Source organism: Tauraco erythrolophus, chromosome W (genome assembly GCF_009769465.1).
Source record: "Tauraco erythrolophus isolate bTauEry1 chromosome W, bTauEry1.pri, whole genome shotgun sequence".
NCBI classification, from domain to species: domain Eukaryota; kingdom Metazoa; phylum Chordata; class Aves; order Musophagiformes; family Musophagidae; genus Tauraco; species Tauraco erythrolophus.
Window position 1 is genome coordinate 19,732,338 of NC_141497.1, and position 18,705 is coordinate 19,751,042.

An 18,705-nucleotide genomic window follows, 5' to 3' on the forward strand; every position below is an offset into this window, starting at 1 on the left:
AGGAGCTCCTTGTTCATCGATGCAGGCCTCCTGCCACCTTTGCTTGACTTCCTGCATGTCGAGATGGACCATTCATTAGCTTTGAGGAGGTGATCCTTGAAAAATCGACCTGCTCTCCTGGACCCCTTTGCCCTGTAGAACTGTCTCCCATGGGATTATTCCAAGCAGAGCCCAGAAGAGGCCCAACTCTTCTCTCCTCAAGTTCAGGGTTTTGATACATCAGTTCTTGCCAGAAGGAGGAAATCAACACAAAGCTGAACCTAATCACAAGCTCTTCTATCATTTTATATACGTGCTGCTTAAAGTAATGAAAATGAACAACAGAATGTGAAATTCAAAGCTCCTATTACATTTTTTTCCAGCTTGTGGAAAAATAACCCAAGATCTCCAAGAAGTGTCTATTCAGAAGAATTGCATCATATTTTACTTTTATTATCACTTTTTAAAAATGTATGAGTTTTAAGGTATGTGCTCTTTCATGTCTACTGATATCAGACTCCAGTGATATCAACTACAGATATGACAAATCTTTATTTTTCACAAGAGAAGTTAAACAATTTCCATTAGAGGTTCAACTTTGACACATAAATGAGGACAGATAAGTCTTCAAGAACTGGAAATATGAAAAAGTAGTTTAATTTAACACTGTACCTCTGTTTCTGCTGCATGGGTTGCTGTCTCATAGCCATATATTGCATGTCCTCTTGTAGCCGATTAAGGGGAGAATCTGGTTTGACACGAATCCCATAATAATGGTATTTGGAGTTCCCCCTTTATGAAAGAACAAAAATAACATTAGTTTTATGCATATACATCATACTCACTTCACAAATTGCCTTGACTGGAAAGCAGTACATAAAAGTCAGACTTGACTTTCCTCTCACTCTAGTATAAAACTGATATAACTCCACTAGCTTCTGGAAATCAGTTCACTTAAACTATATTATCCAGCACTTTACCATTGGACTTCATTTAAATAGAATAAAGAAAGTAAAAACCAAATAAATGACTTATGCAGTCATGGTGAATAAAACAATTCCATAAATGGAGTATGCTTGTGAGTGAATGAGGGTTTGTGTGTTTCACTAGTCAACTTCAGTCCTGATCAGTTGGAGAGGAAGAACAGAATTGGGCTATCTGCATTCATGTTTATGTGAGTGCTATCAGTGTCTATGTGGGTGCTGGTAAAGGCATTGCTCTCTGTTAGTTTGTGTACTTAGCTGTGTTAGTGTCATGTGTGTGTTTATCTGCATCTTTGGAACACATGTTCAGTCTCACTACTAGCTGAACCTGCAAATGGGAACAGCAGTAGCTGCATCCATTGGACTGAGATGGAAGATATCTGGGTCTTAAGAGTACACAGAATCTGGCTATAGCAGACCGGGAGTCTCCTGGGTCCTGAAGTCCACTGGATTTGGCAACTCCCTTAACAGTAAGGTTTAAAATATTTTTTGCTTGTTTGCTTGCTTGTTTTTAACATACAAGCTTCATGTTCACAATTATTATTGATATTTTCTATAATACTTTAATATTTCATTAATGCAAACCTGGTTCCCAGTCTTCTGGTCCGTAATCCCATGAAGATTGACCGTATGAGTTTTCCAAAGGAGGCAGCATTGACTGGATCTAACTTGTGCTCCTGACAATGACGTAAGTAATGGTTGTAAAGGGTACTTCTGGGGAGACTCACTCCTTCTGCGGTTTCATAGTTGTCTAAAAGCCATTGGAGCTATATCAAATATGAAAGGGTGAACATATGTACATTCAGTATTACTCTGATTAAAAAAAAATTAATTTTATAACACAGACCTCTGATATTTTTTAGACCACTCTTTAGGTCTGTTCAATACAGTGACTTTGTTCTTCAAGCAAATATAATCTCTTTAAATCTCTTTCAATGCTAGATATGCCATGATGCTGTAGTATCTTTTAAAATTACAAGGAAGTAACAAAACTCATTGCACTTATGATCTCAGACAGCTCCACTTCTAAAAATATTTCAGATTCAGCACCATACATTAACATTTTATGAAGTTATTTGTGTTTTGGAGACAAATTGTTGGAACTCCAAGGAAATAATTGATCTAATTTATATTAATTGCAGGAAAAAACTAAAAGGAGTAAGTTAATACATTTTTAATTCTGGAATGTTATATTATTTCTCTTTACCTGAAACTAAAAAAAAATACAAATTAAAAAAACCCCAGTACTTCATTTAACTGAATAGGATTTATTTTCTTCCAAATACAAAGAAGAAACTATCAAATATAAGGTAACAAGCAATCTAGATGACATGAAAAATAACTGGTACATCTATAAAATATTATGAGCCCAATCCCTTTCTGTTGTAGCCTGTTTGCCTTTGACTTCAAAGAGAAACAGAATTAGTATCCTTTTTTTTTTTTTTTCTGTGTAATTTAATGTAGAATTTTGGGGAGCCATTTTGGAAGCATGTAGGCAAACAGTTTCTAATACATCATTGTACCTTTGTATAGAATGAATAGTAACTAACATACACACAAAATCCAAGTAAAATGATCACTTCAATGACATTTAACAGTATAGGAGAACAATAGAATAAAATGGAAATGTTTTTATAGTGGTCATATATAAATTCTGTGGTTTCAGTTTTGGGGAGATGCTAAAATTTTAACTAGCTTACCCCCCCCCTCCCCCCATGGTTTCATATCCTTGGAATTTCCCTTTAATTTCAACTTGAATAATTCCCAAATTTTGTTTTCGGCTTGCATTTACTACTTAATTACTTAAGAAAGTAATTATACCAAAACGAATCAGAATGAACATCTAAATTTTCCAGGTTCACAAATCTTACCAAAACTCTGGGCTTAGTTTGAGCTTCCAATAAATCCCCAAGCCATGGATTTTTTTTTGGCATTTGGAACAAAATTTTATTCCAATACACTGGAGCTTCACACAGTTGCATAATCCACTTCAATTTAGTCCACCAAAGCAATTAATATGACCAAGATATGTGTTTAATGTACATTAAAAGATATACAAAGCTTATGTGACATTTAATACACTACTCTGCATGGTTATTTACTAATAGATCACTGAACAAATTCTATTTTACTAATGTTCAATATAAATTCTAATTTAAAGAACATGAATATCAATATTTTAATACCTATTACTCATGAAATATGTTTCTAATCTGACTCTTCTTTATTGCAGAACTACTAGTAAAATTTAGATTATAATGAATATATTAGACATACAGTTCTAAGAAAGTTGTGAGCAATTTGCCAAGCACAATGCATGAAAAATGAAAAAAAATAGGAAAACATTTATTCCAGATCTTTCAAAGACCATCTTCATGTTTACTTTCTTACAGAAATCATCACCAGAACTATCATGCTTAGATTTCTAAATGTCCTGGTTTTAGCTGGGACAGAGTCAGCTCTTCTTTTTAGCAGCTAGAAGAGCTCCGTGTTTTGGTTTTACTCAGAGGCTCGCTCTGAGAAGAATGTTGATAGCAAGCTGATGTTTGTGGTTGGACGTGAGACTCCAAGGACTTTTCAGTGTGCCATGTCCTGGCCCGAGTGCAGAAGCACGGCGGGATAAGGGAGGAGCATAGCTGGGACAAGGGGGCCACAATTCCCCTTGTGATTTGTGGTGGAACTTAAGATTGAGGGCCAAACTGGCCAATTAGTATTCCGTATCATGCAGTGTCATGCCCAGTATAAAAGTGAGGGGCAGCCGGACAGAAGGGCTTTTGCGCTTTGGCTCTTTCGCCACTTCTGCGCTTGCTGCGCTTTTGCTCTATTGCCTTTTTTTTTCTCTCTCTTCCAGTACTCCCACTCTTGGAGTACTATCTCTCTCTGCCCCTCTCTATTTCGGGGCCTCACGTTCGTCCGGGATTGCAGCTTCGGGACGAGACGGGCTTTGCATACGAGGGGGTGGTGAGCACCTACACTGTATTAAATCATCTGTATTAAATTGTTCTTATCTCAACCCACAGGTTTCCCGTTTATCATTTAATTCTCTCCCTCATCTCTGGGGCTGGGGGAGGGTGAGTGAGTGACTGTGTAGGGTTTGGTTGCCGGAGCGGCCTAACCCACGACACTAAACAAGAGCTCTATGTAAAGATGCAGGAGAAACAAGATCTAACTGGTTACAAGATGGATGCAGATAATGTTGCACTTAAAATAAAAAAAAGTGCAGTTCATCATCCTTATATCAAATTGTAGATATAAATGCATTATTAAAAAAGTCTTAAAATTCACAAATGTATTTTATTCTGAGCATTTATAATTCTGAAATAAAGCCTAGGCCCATATTTTCCCTAGTCCTCCTTTCATCACCGACATACCTATAGAAGCTTTTCTTGTTGCCCTTGATGTCCCTGGCCAGATTTAATTCTATCAGGGCTTCAGCTTTCCTAACCTGATCCCTGGCTGCTTGGACAATTTCTCTGTATTCCTCCCAGGCTACTCATCCATCCTCTGTAGGCTTCCTTTTTGTGTTTGAATTGGTCCAGGAGCTCCTTGTTCATCCGTGCAGATCTCCCAGTGTTTTTGCCCAGCTTCCTCTTTGTTGGGATGCACCGCTGCTGAACTTGGAGGAGGTGATCCTGGAATACTAGTCAGATTACTTGGGCCTCTCTTCCCTCCAGGGTTTTATCCCATTGTACTCTACCAAGCAGATCCCTGAAGAGGCGAAAGTCTACTCTCCTGAAATCCAGGGTAATGAGCTTGCTGTACGCCCTCCTCTTGAACTCCACCATTTCATGGTCACTGGAGCCAAGGCTGCCCTTGAGCTTCACATTCCCCACCAGCCCCTCCTTGTTGGTGAGAATGAGGTCCAGCATAGCACCTCTCATTGGTTCCTCTATCACTTGGAAAAGAAAGTTATCATCCATTCATTCCAGGAACCTCCTGGATTGCTTCTGCCCTGCTGTGTTGTCCCTCCAACAAGTGTCGGGGTGGTTGAAGTCCCCCATGAGGATCAGGCTCATGAATGTGAGGCTGCTCCTATCTGTCTACAGAGGGCCTCATCCACTTGGTCTTCCTGGTCAGGTGGCCTGTAGCAGACCCCCACTACTATGTCACCTGTCCCTGCCCTCCCTTTAATCCTGACCCATAAGCTCTCAGTGGGCTCCACATCCATCCCCAGGTGGAGCTCCATGCACTCCAGCTGGTCTTTGACATAGAGGGTGACACCTCCTCCTTGTCTCCCCTGCCTGTCCTTCCTAAAGAGTCTGTAATCTTCCATTCCAACACTCTAGTCATAGGATTCATCCCACCATGTCTCCATGATGCCAATAAGATCATAGCCCCGCAGGTCTGCGCACATCTCTAACTCATCTTGTTTATTCCCCATGTTATTTGCGTTATGATATTAAAATAATTATAGCATATTTCCAGGTTGTCTTAACATTGAAACAAATATTTTAAAAACATCCAAAATGATCTAAAAGTCCTTCTTCACATTTTACAGAATTCTATTTCCCTCACCCTATTTTATTTTTTTCTAAGAAAAGTAAATTGTCTTCCAAGAAATTGTACTGGCTCCTGCTGTCTTTTTCTACCATGATGATAAACTTCGACAAAACAATTTTGGTTTTTATCTCCATATTATCACATTCTTAGAGGGAGGGGTCTGTCAACAAATCAAAATAAGTGTATAGACTCTACCCAGTATACCCATAGATTTATATCAGAATCAGTATCAACATTTCCCTGGTAAAGGAATACAATAATCTGAAAAAATATGTAAGTTTATGTTGATTAACAAGGTTGAGAAGCAAAAAGAATGCAGTATGTGTAGAAATTTAGCAGCATTAAAAATAGAAAACTATTTATACCAACTGAAGAAAAAAACATGTTCTTTACATAACATTTCAAGACAGACTAGCACTGTTTAAAAACAAATTGAAGATCAAACTTTGAGTCTTTCTCCTTTACCTAAAAGTTATATTTAATGGCTTTATCAATATATTTGCAACCATCTTTTTATGCAAGCATCTTCAGCTTTCTCTTATGGAAAATTCTTAACTACAGGATTTGCAAAGACAGAATAAAGCAAGAGATAGAAGAATAAAACATATTAGAGACTAACAGATTGTTTCAAATTTTTGTATCTCATCAAATGGATCTTCAGAATTCTTATAATAAACTTATTCAGAATAATAGAAATAATTAGAAAGAAATCTAAAGAATATTTTTTTTCAAAGCATGTGCTGCTTCTTTCCCCCTTCACCTGCTCTTAAATTATTGTATCAAGTACACAAATTGTAGAAAGTTATTTTAAAATGTCAAACTCAGACTACTTATGAATTATTTGATTGTTAGTTTTACATTTACATTAGGACCTGCAGAACAGGCAAATACATTAAGCTATGTTAACGCAACACAGAACCTAGAAAAGAAATATACTCTACAATATGTAATAACACTTAACCTGACAAAATATAGTGACAGGTGTAGATTACAAGCAACTAAAATGGAAAGACTAAAATCAAAAAGTAGCAATAAATTAAAACAAACATTTAGAGGCAGGGTAAGCATGCAGAACAAGCAATAGATTAGCTTTCATGAAAGAAGAGACAACTTACATGGCTGTTGAGAAGAGAGCTTCTGTGAGTAGAAAGACCATCAGACTTTTGCAGTGTCTCAATTGCCATTTCAATCTGATAAGAGATGTCATTAAAAAATGACTCAAGACAAGACAGTAAAAAAGGCTGATCAGAAAAATTCCGATAGATTGCCTTAAGTTCAACAGAAATATGTAGTTCAGCCACGGCTAAGGGATATTTTCTACTTAAAGGCCTCATTCTGAAGTCCCCATGAAGGCAAACCTCCCCAGTGAAGTCAGGGAGGCATTTTGCTTGCATTTATACTGCAGGATCCCACTTTCAAAGTCCAATTTACCTTCCTCCCTGCTCCTGAAATAAGAGAAGCGGATTTACCAGTAAGCTACATTGCAAACAGTAAAAATTACTGAACATCAATGTTTTCAATAAAAGAGAAAAAATCCCAGAATAAAATCCTAAGAAAGGTCTCAACATTTCTTCCTCCAAGTATTTGAGAAAGACCTGTGCACACTTTGAATGTGAATTAGAAAAAAACTTTCTGCTCTCTGCAACTATCAAGTAAAATCTCAATCATTCAGTAGGTTTTCTGCCGTTAGTTTCATTGAACAGGATATCACCCCTACAGCCTGTCAGAGCATTCTTTGAATATCCAGAGCTCTCAAAGTAAATGACAATTTGAGATTTGCACAGACAGCAAGATCCATCTTTAAAAAAAGAAAAAAATCAGATGGGTTCAGAATAATACTTTTAAAAGAAAAAGTATTATATGCCACTAATTATACAGTAGCATTACTCCTAATGCAAATGTGTAGACAACCATACCCATTCCCATTCTTCCCCCCATATTAATACATATTTTGATTAATTCTATAATTACAGCATTAAAAACAAAATTGCAATCTAGCTGTAGTTTAGCTGCAGAGCTAGAATAGCAAAAACATTGAAAGTGATAGAGACAATGAGATGTACAGTAAAAGAAGGCACATAATTAGCCACATTAAATGGAAAAAACACAAAAGCAATGGAAAATCATCCGTACATTTAAACTCACTTATTCTCCCTGTAAACATTTTAAAAATAAGTCTTCCCTATCCTCCTTCTTTAATTATTACAGTATTATCCAAAGAGTTTATACCGGGAAATTATACTACTAAAATCAGTTCACTCAATACACAGCACAAAACTGGAAAATATTTCAGATTATATCTCAATTAGCGCATAAATATAATTTGCTTTCCCCTTTTTATAAGCTAATCAAATAGTATTTTTACTGTAGTAATTCTCAATGAAAAAGGAAGTCTTCTTACAACTGTCTGATGTTAGAAATATAAGCCTTTTTATAAAAGCATAGAAGTATCTGATTAGTATGTAAGAAAATATATTTCAATATTTCAAAAATAATGTCTAAATCTAGAATTTTTTTTTGCTTCAGTGGAAAATACTATTAGGTCAAGCCAATCAGACAGAAAAGGTCAAATTTAAAAGGATACAATATGCTAAAAATTAAAAGGTTAAGATTTCATCAAACTAAAATCAACTTACGATATACTGCAACCACAGACTCTCCTATCTTAACACGATATTATAACATTATACATAATTTGAATCATAATTCTGAATCTTACCCTACTGTTTTGTCCTGGTTTTAGCTGGGCTAAAAGTTAGCTCTTCTTTTTAGCAGCCAGAAGAGCTCCGTGTTTTGGTTTTACTCAGAGGCTCGCTCTGAGAAGAATGTTGATAGCAAGCTGATGTTTGTAGTTGGCCAAGGACTTTTCAGTGTGCCATGTCCTGGCCCGAGTGCAGAAGCACGGCGGGATAAGGGGGGAGCATAGCTGGGACAAGGGGGACACGATTCCCCTTGTGATTTGTGGTGGAATTTAAGATTGAGGGCCAAACTGGCCAATTAGCATTCCGTATCATGCAGCGTCATGCCCAGTATAAAAGTGAGGGGCAGCCGGACAGAAGGGCTTTTGCGCTTTGGCTCTTTCGCCACTTCTGTTCTTTCGCGCTTGCTGCGCTTTTGCTCTATTGCCTTTTTTTTTTCTCTCTCTTCCAGTACTCCCACTCTCGGAGTACTCTCTCTCTCTCTCTCTCTCTCTCTCCCTCTCTATTTCGGGGCCTCGCGTTCGTCCAGGATTGCAGCTTCGGGACGAGACAGGCTGCGGATAAGAGGGGGTGGTGAGCACCTACACTGTATTAAATCATCTGCATTAAATTGTTCTTATCTCAACCCACAGGTTTCCCGTTTATCCTTTAATTCTCTCCCTCATCTCTGGGGCTGGGGGAGGGTGAGTGAATGACTCGGGGGGGTGGGGGGTGGTTTGGTTGCTGGAGCGGCCTAACCCACGACATGTTTGACAATACTTTGTGTTACAGTAGTCATTTTCTAGCTCAAATGGAATCCATTGCTTAGCATTAGCAGCAAGACTCGCTGAGGCCTTAGGCCATGAGCTGGGAACTTTCACCAGGATATACTGAACTCATGTTGATCTTTTACTCAGCTACACAAAGGAAGGCCGCAAAACTGGTGCAAACCAGAAAGATAAGGTAGCCACAACCATCAGCAGAAGCTGCAACCATCAGATAAGAAAAGGAACGGCCTGCCTGAAGGCAGGAAAAGGATCCAATGAGAAACAGGAAGATCCCAGACCCAAATATTACTATTGGACTGACCTGTCGTGTGAGGGGAGGTGAACTTAGATTGCAAGGGTATAATTGCCCAGGGATTTCTGTGTTCGGGGTCCTTCTCCGGAGGCACTCAACTCAAGTTGTCCCTTTTGCTGTACCTCTCAATTATTAAATTATTTTCTTTCTTAGAATCTGGTGCCTGAGATTCTGCTGCGGGAAATCTAGGACAAAGAATTTTCTCTAACAGTTTGGCACCCCAGATGGGACTCTAGGCCATCATCTTCAGATTCTCTTGTCTCCAAACATCCAACTGCCGGCATCGAGTGAGTTCACCTGGGACCTTCGGAGCAGGAGGCATCGAAGGGTGAGTGTTAAAATTCCCTAAGCAGACTTAGAGAAAATAGAGAAGTTTTTGCTGCAACTTTTAGTGGTGCGTGGCCTGATCAGTGTAAAGCATACAAGGAGTTGATGTGCAGCCTAATCAGCATAAGACGCACATAGAAGGAAGTTCGAGTCCCTCTTAGTTCTCTGACAATGGGAAATAAACTCGAAATAAATAGAAAAGGGAATGACCTTGGCCAAGATATTGTAAAATTGAGGAAAAAAATATGGTACAAGATTGCCTGTTTCTGACAAAAGGAGACAAACCCTCAAGATGGTGGCCACCACCAGGGACTTTTGACCAATGGAAATTGACCTTTATGCGACACCATCTGGAAGACAGATTTCCAGAGCAAATGGATTATTGATATGTATGGGATAATTGGGCATATGACCACCATAAAGAGGCTGGTCAAAAAGGAGCATGAAAACCTTGAGGAGTAACTTTAGCTGCAGCAGTTGTGAATAATTTAACAGAGTTGGCCTCTATACCCTGCTATACTCCCTCTGTGTTGCATGTATTTACTAACCAACCCTGGAACCTGAGCGACTTAGCTTTATGGGGAAGCAAAATGCCGAGGTTAAGAGAAGATGCTGAGAGATGCGCGCAGCTATTTTCTAACATATTGATGTGGTTTAGGCCGATCCAGCAACTAAACTCCACACAGCCGCTCTCTCACTCCTTCCCCAGTGAAGTGGAAAGGAGAAAAAATATAATAAAAAGACTGAGGGTCGAGACAAGAACAGAGAAGGAGCACCCACTGACCATGGTCCCGGGCAAAACAGACTTGGCTTTCTTAAAGCAAAGCAATTTATTAAGAGTTACTTAAAAGAATAAGGACAAACAAAACCAGTTGAGAGGATAAAAAGAAACAAAGCTAGATCTTAAAAACAACACCTCCTCCCCTTTCCTTTTCTTCTCGGCTCTACCTTCTCCCCCAGTGGCACAGGGGAACAGGGAATGGGGGAGTGCTGGTCAGTTCATCCCATGTTGTTACTGCTGCTCCTTTCTTAAAGGAGGAGGAGTCCTTACACCCTTTTTCCCTTGCTCCAGTGAATCCCCTACTCACGAGGAAAAATCCACAGACTTCTCTAGAGTGAGCCCTACCCGCAGGATGCAATCCTTCCCCATCGGATTGCTCCAGTGCGGGCTTTTACCACAGTCTCAGATTCTTAGGGAGCTGTTGCCACTCGCTCCGGCATGGGTCGTCACACGGACTTTAGATGCGCTTCTACCTTGTCTTGCGTCCCATGCTTCATGACCGTCCTCAGGCACAGGCATCTCTTCTCCGACGTGGCTTCTCCACACGCTGCGAGTGGGTCTCTGCTCCACCGAGTTTGTCCTGGCTGCAAGGGGGCCACCTGCCGTCTTGCCACCGGTTGCAGGGGAAACTCAGATCCGACACACTTCGCCCCGTTCTATCTTCACTGACCTGGTGTCTGTGTGGCCATTTCTCTCAGATCTTAGTCCTCTCTGGGTGAACTTGGCCCAGCGGGCACCCCGGGAGCAGGGCGCTCCCCGAGTTCCCCCAGCGGCTCTGCCGCAGTCATCCTCAGTGGGTGGTGCCAGCACAGTGCAGGCAGCTGCCCGGCCGGGAGCAGGGGCAGCACCCTCCTCCCTTCTCTCCTCACTCCCAGGCAAAGCACCTTTTCCGGTTCCTTTGTCCCAACTTAAATAGGGCAATTCGCAGAGGCGCTGATTGGCTCAACCCCGAGGGGGATGGGAGTCTGATCTGGTGGCCAGAACCGGGTCTGACTCGGTTCCAAAACCAGGGAAGTCACAGGGAGCAAATCCCCTCTCCCGCCACCAAAACCCCTTTACATCAAACCGTCACACATACGCACTGAGTATAATTCAAATCAGATACTCGGTAAGTGAGTTAGGAATAAGCACACTGAAACTTTGAAATCTTAGTTAAGTGATATAAAGGATTGATTGCTCATATATAATCCTTTAGACATAAACCGTTGATCAAGTCTGGGACTAGGATTGGATCCAGTCGCATCTAGGCTTCTCTCTGAGAAGGAGTTTAGAAAGTAGGGGAGTCCTTTCTGAACCTCATGACTCAACAGGAGGACATCCCCAACAGTTTTGTTTGATCCTGTCCTCTACGCAGTAAATAATCACATGCACCTTGCCATCGAATCTTGTTAAACCACTGCTGCATTTACCATTGAACTTTGTTAACCTACTGTCTTATATCAATAAAATATGTCTGCTTCTCTCTTGTGAGTGAAGTGCATCACTCTTTCTGCAACAAATTGGCATAGTCGTCAGGATGAAGCTGGCAATGTGCACTGGCAGCCCAGAAAGTCAACCATATCCTGGGCTGCATCCAAAGAAGTGTGGCCAGCAGGTCGAGGGAGGGGATTCTGCCCCTCTACTTGGCTCTCGTGAGACCCCACCTGGAATACTGCATTCAGCTCTGGAGTCCCCAACACAAGAAGGACATGGAGCTGCTGGAGTGAGTCCAGAGGAGGGCCACGAAGATGATCCGAGGGCTGGAGCACCTCTCCCATGAAGACAGGCTGAGAGAGTCGAGGCCGTTCAGCCTGGAGAAGAGAAGGCTCCGGGGTGATCTTATAGCAGCCTTCCAGTACTTGAAGGGGGCCTACAGGAAAGCTGGAGAAGGACTTTTTACAAGGGTATATAGTGATAAGACAAGGGGCAATGGATTTAAACTGAAAGAGGGGAGATTTAGATTAGATCTAAGGAAGAAATTTTTCACTTTGAGGGTGGTGAGGCATTGGAACAGGTTGCCCAGAGAAGTTGTAGATGCCCCATCCCTGGAAGTGTTCAAGGCCAGGTTGGATGAGGCTTTGGGCAACCTAGTGTAGTGGAGGGTTTCCCTGCCCATGGCAGGGGGTTGGAACTAGATGATCTTTGAGGTCCCTTCCATCTGTTTTCGCAGTCAGTCCCTATCACCAGCTATCTTTGAATCTGTATCCTATCATGAGTATATGTAATAAAACTTGTCATATATAAATTAAGTTTCCGGAAACTTCAATAATTGACATAGAGGATATAAGGGACTTGTGCCGGTGCCGCTGCCTGTGCTTCCTTGGGAAAGGGGCAGACTGGTCAAATTGATAAAGGCTTGAGGTAGCCCCTGTTATAAGGGATTTGTGCCGGTGCTGCCGCCCGTGAGGGTCCCTGCTTGGAAAAGGGGCAGACTGGTCAAATTGGCTAAGGCTCGAGGTAGCCCCCGTTCTGTCCTCTATCAACACAATATTGTTTCTTGACGTGACAGTAAAATTGGCGTAGTCGGCAGGATAGCCATGGATAAACTGCTGCGAAAACAAATGTGCCCCTTCTCCAGCTGGGAACGAGTGGGATCAAAAATATTGGAAGGATGAAGAGAAAGTGGTGGAACGCATTGAGAAATGTCAGGCTGAGCAGCGATTTAAAATAAGTAAAGGTAAAGGAGTTATTTGTGCAGTGCTTGTTTGTCTTGTGCACATAAAGAGGCTAAAGATCTCTCTGTCTCCTCCAAATGAATTGCAGACGTAGAATATACTGCTTTAAAATCAGAGAATGAGACATTGAAAACATCATTAGCCTTTGAAAGGGAGGCAAAAGAAAAACTGGGGAACCAGGTTGATAAACTTATAACTGAAAATTATAGTCTTGTGAATGAGAATGATAAACTTGTGACTGAAAACGGTAAATTTGTGATTGAGAAAGATAAACTTGTAACTGAAAAAGATCATCTTAAAACTGCAAATGATCATCTTAGAATTGAATTGGACCATATTAAAACTGATGAAAGTTGAAAATGATCACTTTAGATCTGAAGTGGACCACTTTAAATCAGAAGTGAACAACCTTAAATCAGAAGTGGACCACCTTAAAACTCTGCTTGCTGCAGCACAGCGCAGAGAGAGAGAGTTGCTGGAAAAACAGTCCTCTGTTTCGGTCAGACAAGTCCGTAAGTCAGTACATTATACAGATCCTGAGACTTGGGACGGGGACATTTGGAGTGATAGTGACGACAAAGAAATAATGGGGACCCCCGATCCCAACTCTCAGCCGTTTCCTTTAAGACCATTAATTAAGACTGAAACTTTTGTTGATAATGATGACAAGGTTCACACTACTCTGTGAACAGTCCCCTGGTCCCCTGCTGAATTGATAAAGTTACAAGAAAAATACTCCAAACACTCAGATGAGTCAGAAACTGAATACGTGTGGCCAGTCTCCCTTACAGGAGGAGATCAGATTTTACTAAGTGAGGAGGAGGCAGGAGGTTTCTGGGGTCCTGGCGTGTTTTTAACCACTATGCCCGGAGCTCATTATTATTCCTTAACTGCACGAGTGACATACCGGGCAGGTGGTATGGATCCTCAGAAAAAAGGCAATCTGCTGAGAATTACCACTATGGGATTCTCTGATTTGGCTTCCTCAGTGCCAAAGGTGGCATGCACACAAGCAATGCGCGAGAGAGACCCGACAAGAAAACCCTCAGTGTTGGCTCCCATTGATCGAGCACAACGAACACCTCTAATTCGTGGTCTCCCTGATAGTTTAAAACGTCTGTAATAACTGAAGAAACTGCTGAGGATCTAAACATAAAACCCAGTCGCCACAAAGCAAAGGTTGTTGAAATTGAAGGAGTTATAAAAGAATGTCAAACAGCAAAAACAACTGTGGCTTCCAGAAGATAAAATCTAACCCGTGCTGAAGTGCCCATTGGTGCTGCCTGTACTGACATATTAAGCTTTGATTTGCTATATGGCAGGTCATGGAAATGGCCTGATAGTTCCTTAAAGAGTTTTGCAGGGCGGGGTAATGAAGATCAGCTGTGGGTTGATTTTGATTTTGTAAAACTGAAACTGTTAGAAGTGCCTATTCCCCTGCCCCCATCCTGAGTCACAAATACAAAACAAAATCCTCTGCCAGCTTCAGCACAGGCAGGAATTGATGGAGTGGTGAAAGAGGAGCAAGATATCATTACTCACACTCACTCCCCCTACAATTCTCCTGTCTGGCCGCTTAAAAAGTGAAACAGACAACAGAGGCTCACTGTCACAAACTGAAGATATCTCATCATAATGAGTCGCAATCAAAGGTCGTTGCAATCACCTCATATCTCACTCAGAAGGTCTTTATCTCACTCCAAAGGCCTTTTCCAGAGAGCCTCTAATTGCTGCTCTCAAAGGGCCCACACCTCTCCATTACTAAGAAAGGAAATGCCTGACTCTAAGGAGGGAGTGCCCCACCTTTAACCAGCCACGGGTCACGTGGCTTCCAGCTTCCCAGCGTAACTCCCAGCACCTGTTTCAATGAGCCACAGGTGTCTTCTATCCAACCTGCACAGCAACCAGAAGACTTCTCCGACAGCTCACCATCGATTACAGGCAATTAAATGCTAACACTGCGCCTCTAACAGCAGCTGTACCAAACATTGCAGAATTAGTGACTCGAATTCAAGAAGCTAAATTTCTAGGAGTCTGGTGGATTAAAGAAGCTACTTCTGTCCCTCCGGGCACTCTAGAAAAAATAGAGCATGGACAAACTCCTTCCAACAAAAAAGAGCTGCGGCAAATCCTGGGAACTTTAAGTTACTGGCGTAAACACATCCCCAGTTTTTCCATTGTTGCTCATCCCTTGTATGATTTGCTCAAAAAAGGCAAATCATGGGACTAGACCAATCAGCATGGAGATGCATTAGAGGTCCTGATAAAAGGACTGAGATTATTTCAACAACTTGGTCTCATCCACCTGACGGACCCTATCTGTGTAGAATGGGGGTTCAGCAAACATGGTTCCCATTGTCACAAAGGCCTGTTGTCCCTGGTCCAAGCAGTGAAGCGGGTAGCCACAAAGGCACAACACCACCTGCTGGCATTGCTCAGAACCCGCTGTTCGTAAATGGTCAGGGAAAATACACTGAATCAATACTCGGTGGATAATACCCTAATTTTAACTAACATTTGCTGGTTGTATTAGCATCTGAGTGTGGTTCTTTTTTTTTTTTCTTCTCTCTTTCAGGAATAGGAGGGATAGGAGAGGTAGAAGGGGTGGTGGGGTTGCCCTGTATGTAAGGGAAGATCTAAACTGTTTAGAGTTAAATGTTGGGGATGACCTAGTAGAATGTCTGTGGGTGAAAATCAAAGGGGGGCCTATGAAGGCGGATATTGTAGTGGGTATCTGCTACAGGCCACCCTATCAGGACAGTGAGACTGATGAGCTATTCTTTAAACAACTGGGGGAAGTCTCGCGCTCACTAGCCCTTGTCCTTATGGGTGACTTTAACCTGCTTGATGTCTGTTGGAAGTATAACATGGCAGTCAGGAAACAGTCTAGGCGGTTCCTGCAGAGTGTGGAGGACAACTTCCTATCACAACTGGTTAGTGAACCGACTAGAGAAGGAGCTCCCCTAGACCTGCTGTTTGTGAACAGAGAAGGTCTTGTGGGAGATGTGAAGGTTGGAGAACGCCTGGGGCTTAGTGACCACGAGATAATAGAATTCTCAATTCTAGGGGAAGTTAGGAGGGGGAACACTAAAACGGCCAAGCTGGACTTTGGGAGAGCTGACTTTGGGCTGTTTAGAAGTCTGGTTAACAAAGTCCAATGGGAGACAGCTCTCAAGGGTAAGGGGGCGCAGGAGGGATGATTACTACTCAAAAAGGAAATTCTGGAGGCACAGGAGCGAGCTGTCCCTGTGTGCCGGAAATCGAGCCGCTGGGGTAGAAAACCAGCTTGGATGACAAAGGAGATTTGGGAATATCTCAAAAGAAAAAGGGATGTCTACAAGTCTTGGAAGAATGGGCAGGCATCCAGGAATCAATACAGGGAGGAAGTTAGGACATGTAGGGAGATAATCAGGGGGGCAAAAGCCCAACTGGAACTTAGACTAGCCTGCTCCGTAAGGGACAACAAAAAGTCTTTCTATAAATATATTAATAACAAAAGGAGGGCTAAAGATCACCTCCAGCCCCTACTGGACTCAGGGGGTACGTTAGTCACTAGGGATGAGGACAAGGCTGAGGTCCTTAATGCCTTCTTTGCCTCAGTCTTTAATAATAAGGTCAGCAGTTCCCAGGTGAGCTGGCCTTCGGTGTCTGAGTGCAGGGAGGGAGAGCAAATTGAAGCTCCTGTGATCCAAGAGGAACGGGTCAAGGATCTGCTCCTTCGGCTTGATGCCCACAAGTCTATGGGGCCTGATGGTATCCACCCGAGAGTCCTGAGAGAGCTGGCGGATGTCATTGCCAAACCCCTGTCCATGATCTTTGGGCAGTCTTGGCTCACTGGGGAAGTTCCGCTGGACTGGAGGCTGGCGGATGTTACCCCCATTTACAAAAAAGGGCGGAAGGAGGATCCGGGGAACTACAGGCCTGTCAGTCTGACCTCGGTGACGGGCAAAGTCATGGAACAGGTTATCTTGAGTGCTATTAATGAGCACATACAGGTTAACCGGGTGATCAGGCCCAGTCAACATGGGTTTATGAAAGGCAGGTCTTGCCAATCAAACCTGATCACCTTCTATGACAGGGTGACCCGCCTGGTTGACGAGGGAAGGGCTGTGGATGTAGTTTTCTTAGACCTCAGTAAAGCCTTTGATACAGTTTCTCATAGTGTTCTGGTTGAGAAACTGGTAACTGCTGGCCTGGATAGGCACACCCTCCTTTGGGTTAAAAACTGGCTGGATGGCCGGGCCCAAAGAGTGGTGGTAAATGGGGCTAAATCCGGCTGGAGGCCGGTCACCAGTGGGGTTCCCCAGGGCTCAGTGCTGGGTCCAGTTCTGTTTAACATCTTTATCAATGACCTGGATGAGGGGATTGAATGTACCCTCAGTAAATTTGCGGACGACACCAAGCTGGGAGGCTGTGCCGATCTGCTCGAGGGTAGGGAGGCCCTTCAGAGGGATTTGAACAGTCTGGATCGTTGGGCTGAGGCCAATGGCATGAGCTTTAATAAGGCCAAGTGCAGAGTCCTTCACTTAGGGTATAAAAACTCCAAGCATCGCTATAGGCTCGGGAAGGAGTGGCTGGAGAGCTGCCTGGCGGAGAAGGACCTGGGGGTGTTGGTTGACTACCGGCTTGATATGAGCCAGCAGTGTGCCCAGGTGGCCAAAAAGGCCAATGGGATACTGGCGTGTATCAAGAATAGTGTGACCAGCAGGAGCAGGGAAGTGATCCTGCCCCTGTACTCGGCACTGGTGAGGCCGCACCTGGAATATTGTGTCCAGTTTTGGGTCCCTCGCTTTAAGAGAGATATTGAGCTCCTGGAGCGAGTCCAAAGAAGGGCGACCAAACTGGTCAAGGGGCTGGAAAATAAAACTTATGAGGAGCGGCTGAGGGAGTTGGGGCTGTTTAGCCTGGAGAAGAGGAGGCTGAGCGGAGACCTGATTACAGCCTATAAATACTTGAGAAAAGATGGTGGGGAGTTAGGGGAAGGGCTCTTTACATTAGTGACGGGTGATAGAACAAGAGGAAATGGGCATAAGCTTAGTCAGGGGAGATTCAGGTTGGATGTTAGGAAGTATTTCTTCTCTGAAAGGGTTGTCAGCCACTGGAATAGGCTGCCCAGGGAGGCGGTTGAGTCCCCATCCCTGGATGTGTTTAAGAATAGGGTGGATGAGCTACTTGAGGATATGGTTTAATGGGGATTAGGGATGGTTGGACTCGATGATCTCTAAGGTCTTTTCCAACCTAGAAATCTATGAATCTATGAATCTATGAATCTTAGATGAACTGCACGTGGACACTTGGATACGCCTACACAAACCTTGACTGTATACAGGGCATATTAATATTAGTTGTAGATATTATTCTACATTTTACCCTCTATTTATAACCAGAATAACCCAGAATGACCATGGTCTCAAGCTTTCATTCGTTATTCAAGCAGCATGGGGCAATATCCCAGCAGCAACCCTCCAAATTTAGCCACTGTAGTGATGCGTAACACTAAAGTATACCACTCAGTGGAAATAGAACAGAAACGAATGGATTTATGTTCTAACAGGAACAATTGGGGAAAATACCCAAGTAGGATGTAGAAAAATCAGTGGGTCAACATATGAAAAAGCTTCCCGAATTACAATTTCTAGTAACCTATTGGAAATAGAATGGCAAAATTTAATCCAAACATCACAATTAAATCCTATTCCACCAAAGAATGGAACTGTGCTAAC

The 18,705-nt window shown here is 42.5% G+C and overlaps 1 protein-coding gene across 1 annotated transcript in view; it reads right to left on the reverse strand.

The window, feature by feature from the left end:
• LOC147526259 (transcription factor RFX3-like) overlaps positions 1-18,705 on the reverse strand; it is a 150,572-nt gene that overhangs the window by 37,759 nt on the left and 94,108 nt on the right. The window contains exons 4-6 of the mRNA XM_086630164.1: positions 6,578-6,652; positions 1,548-1,729; positions 652-771 (exon numbers count right to left, since the gene is read on the reverse strand). Coding sequence (XP_086486290.1) covers positions 652-771; positions 1,548-1,729; positions 6,578-6,652 — 377 coding nt within the window. The remainder of the gene's footprint in view (positions 1-651; positions 772-1,547; positions 1,730-6,577; positions 6,653-18,705) is intronic.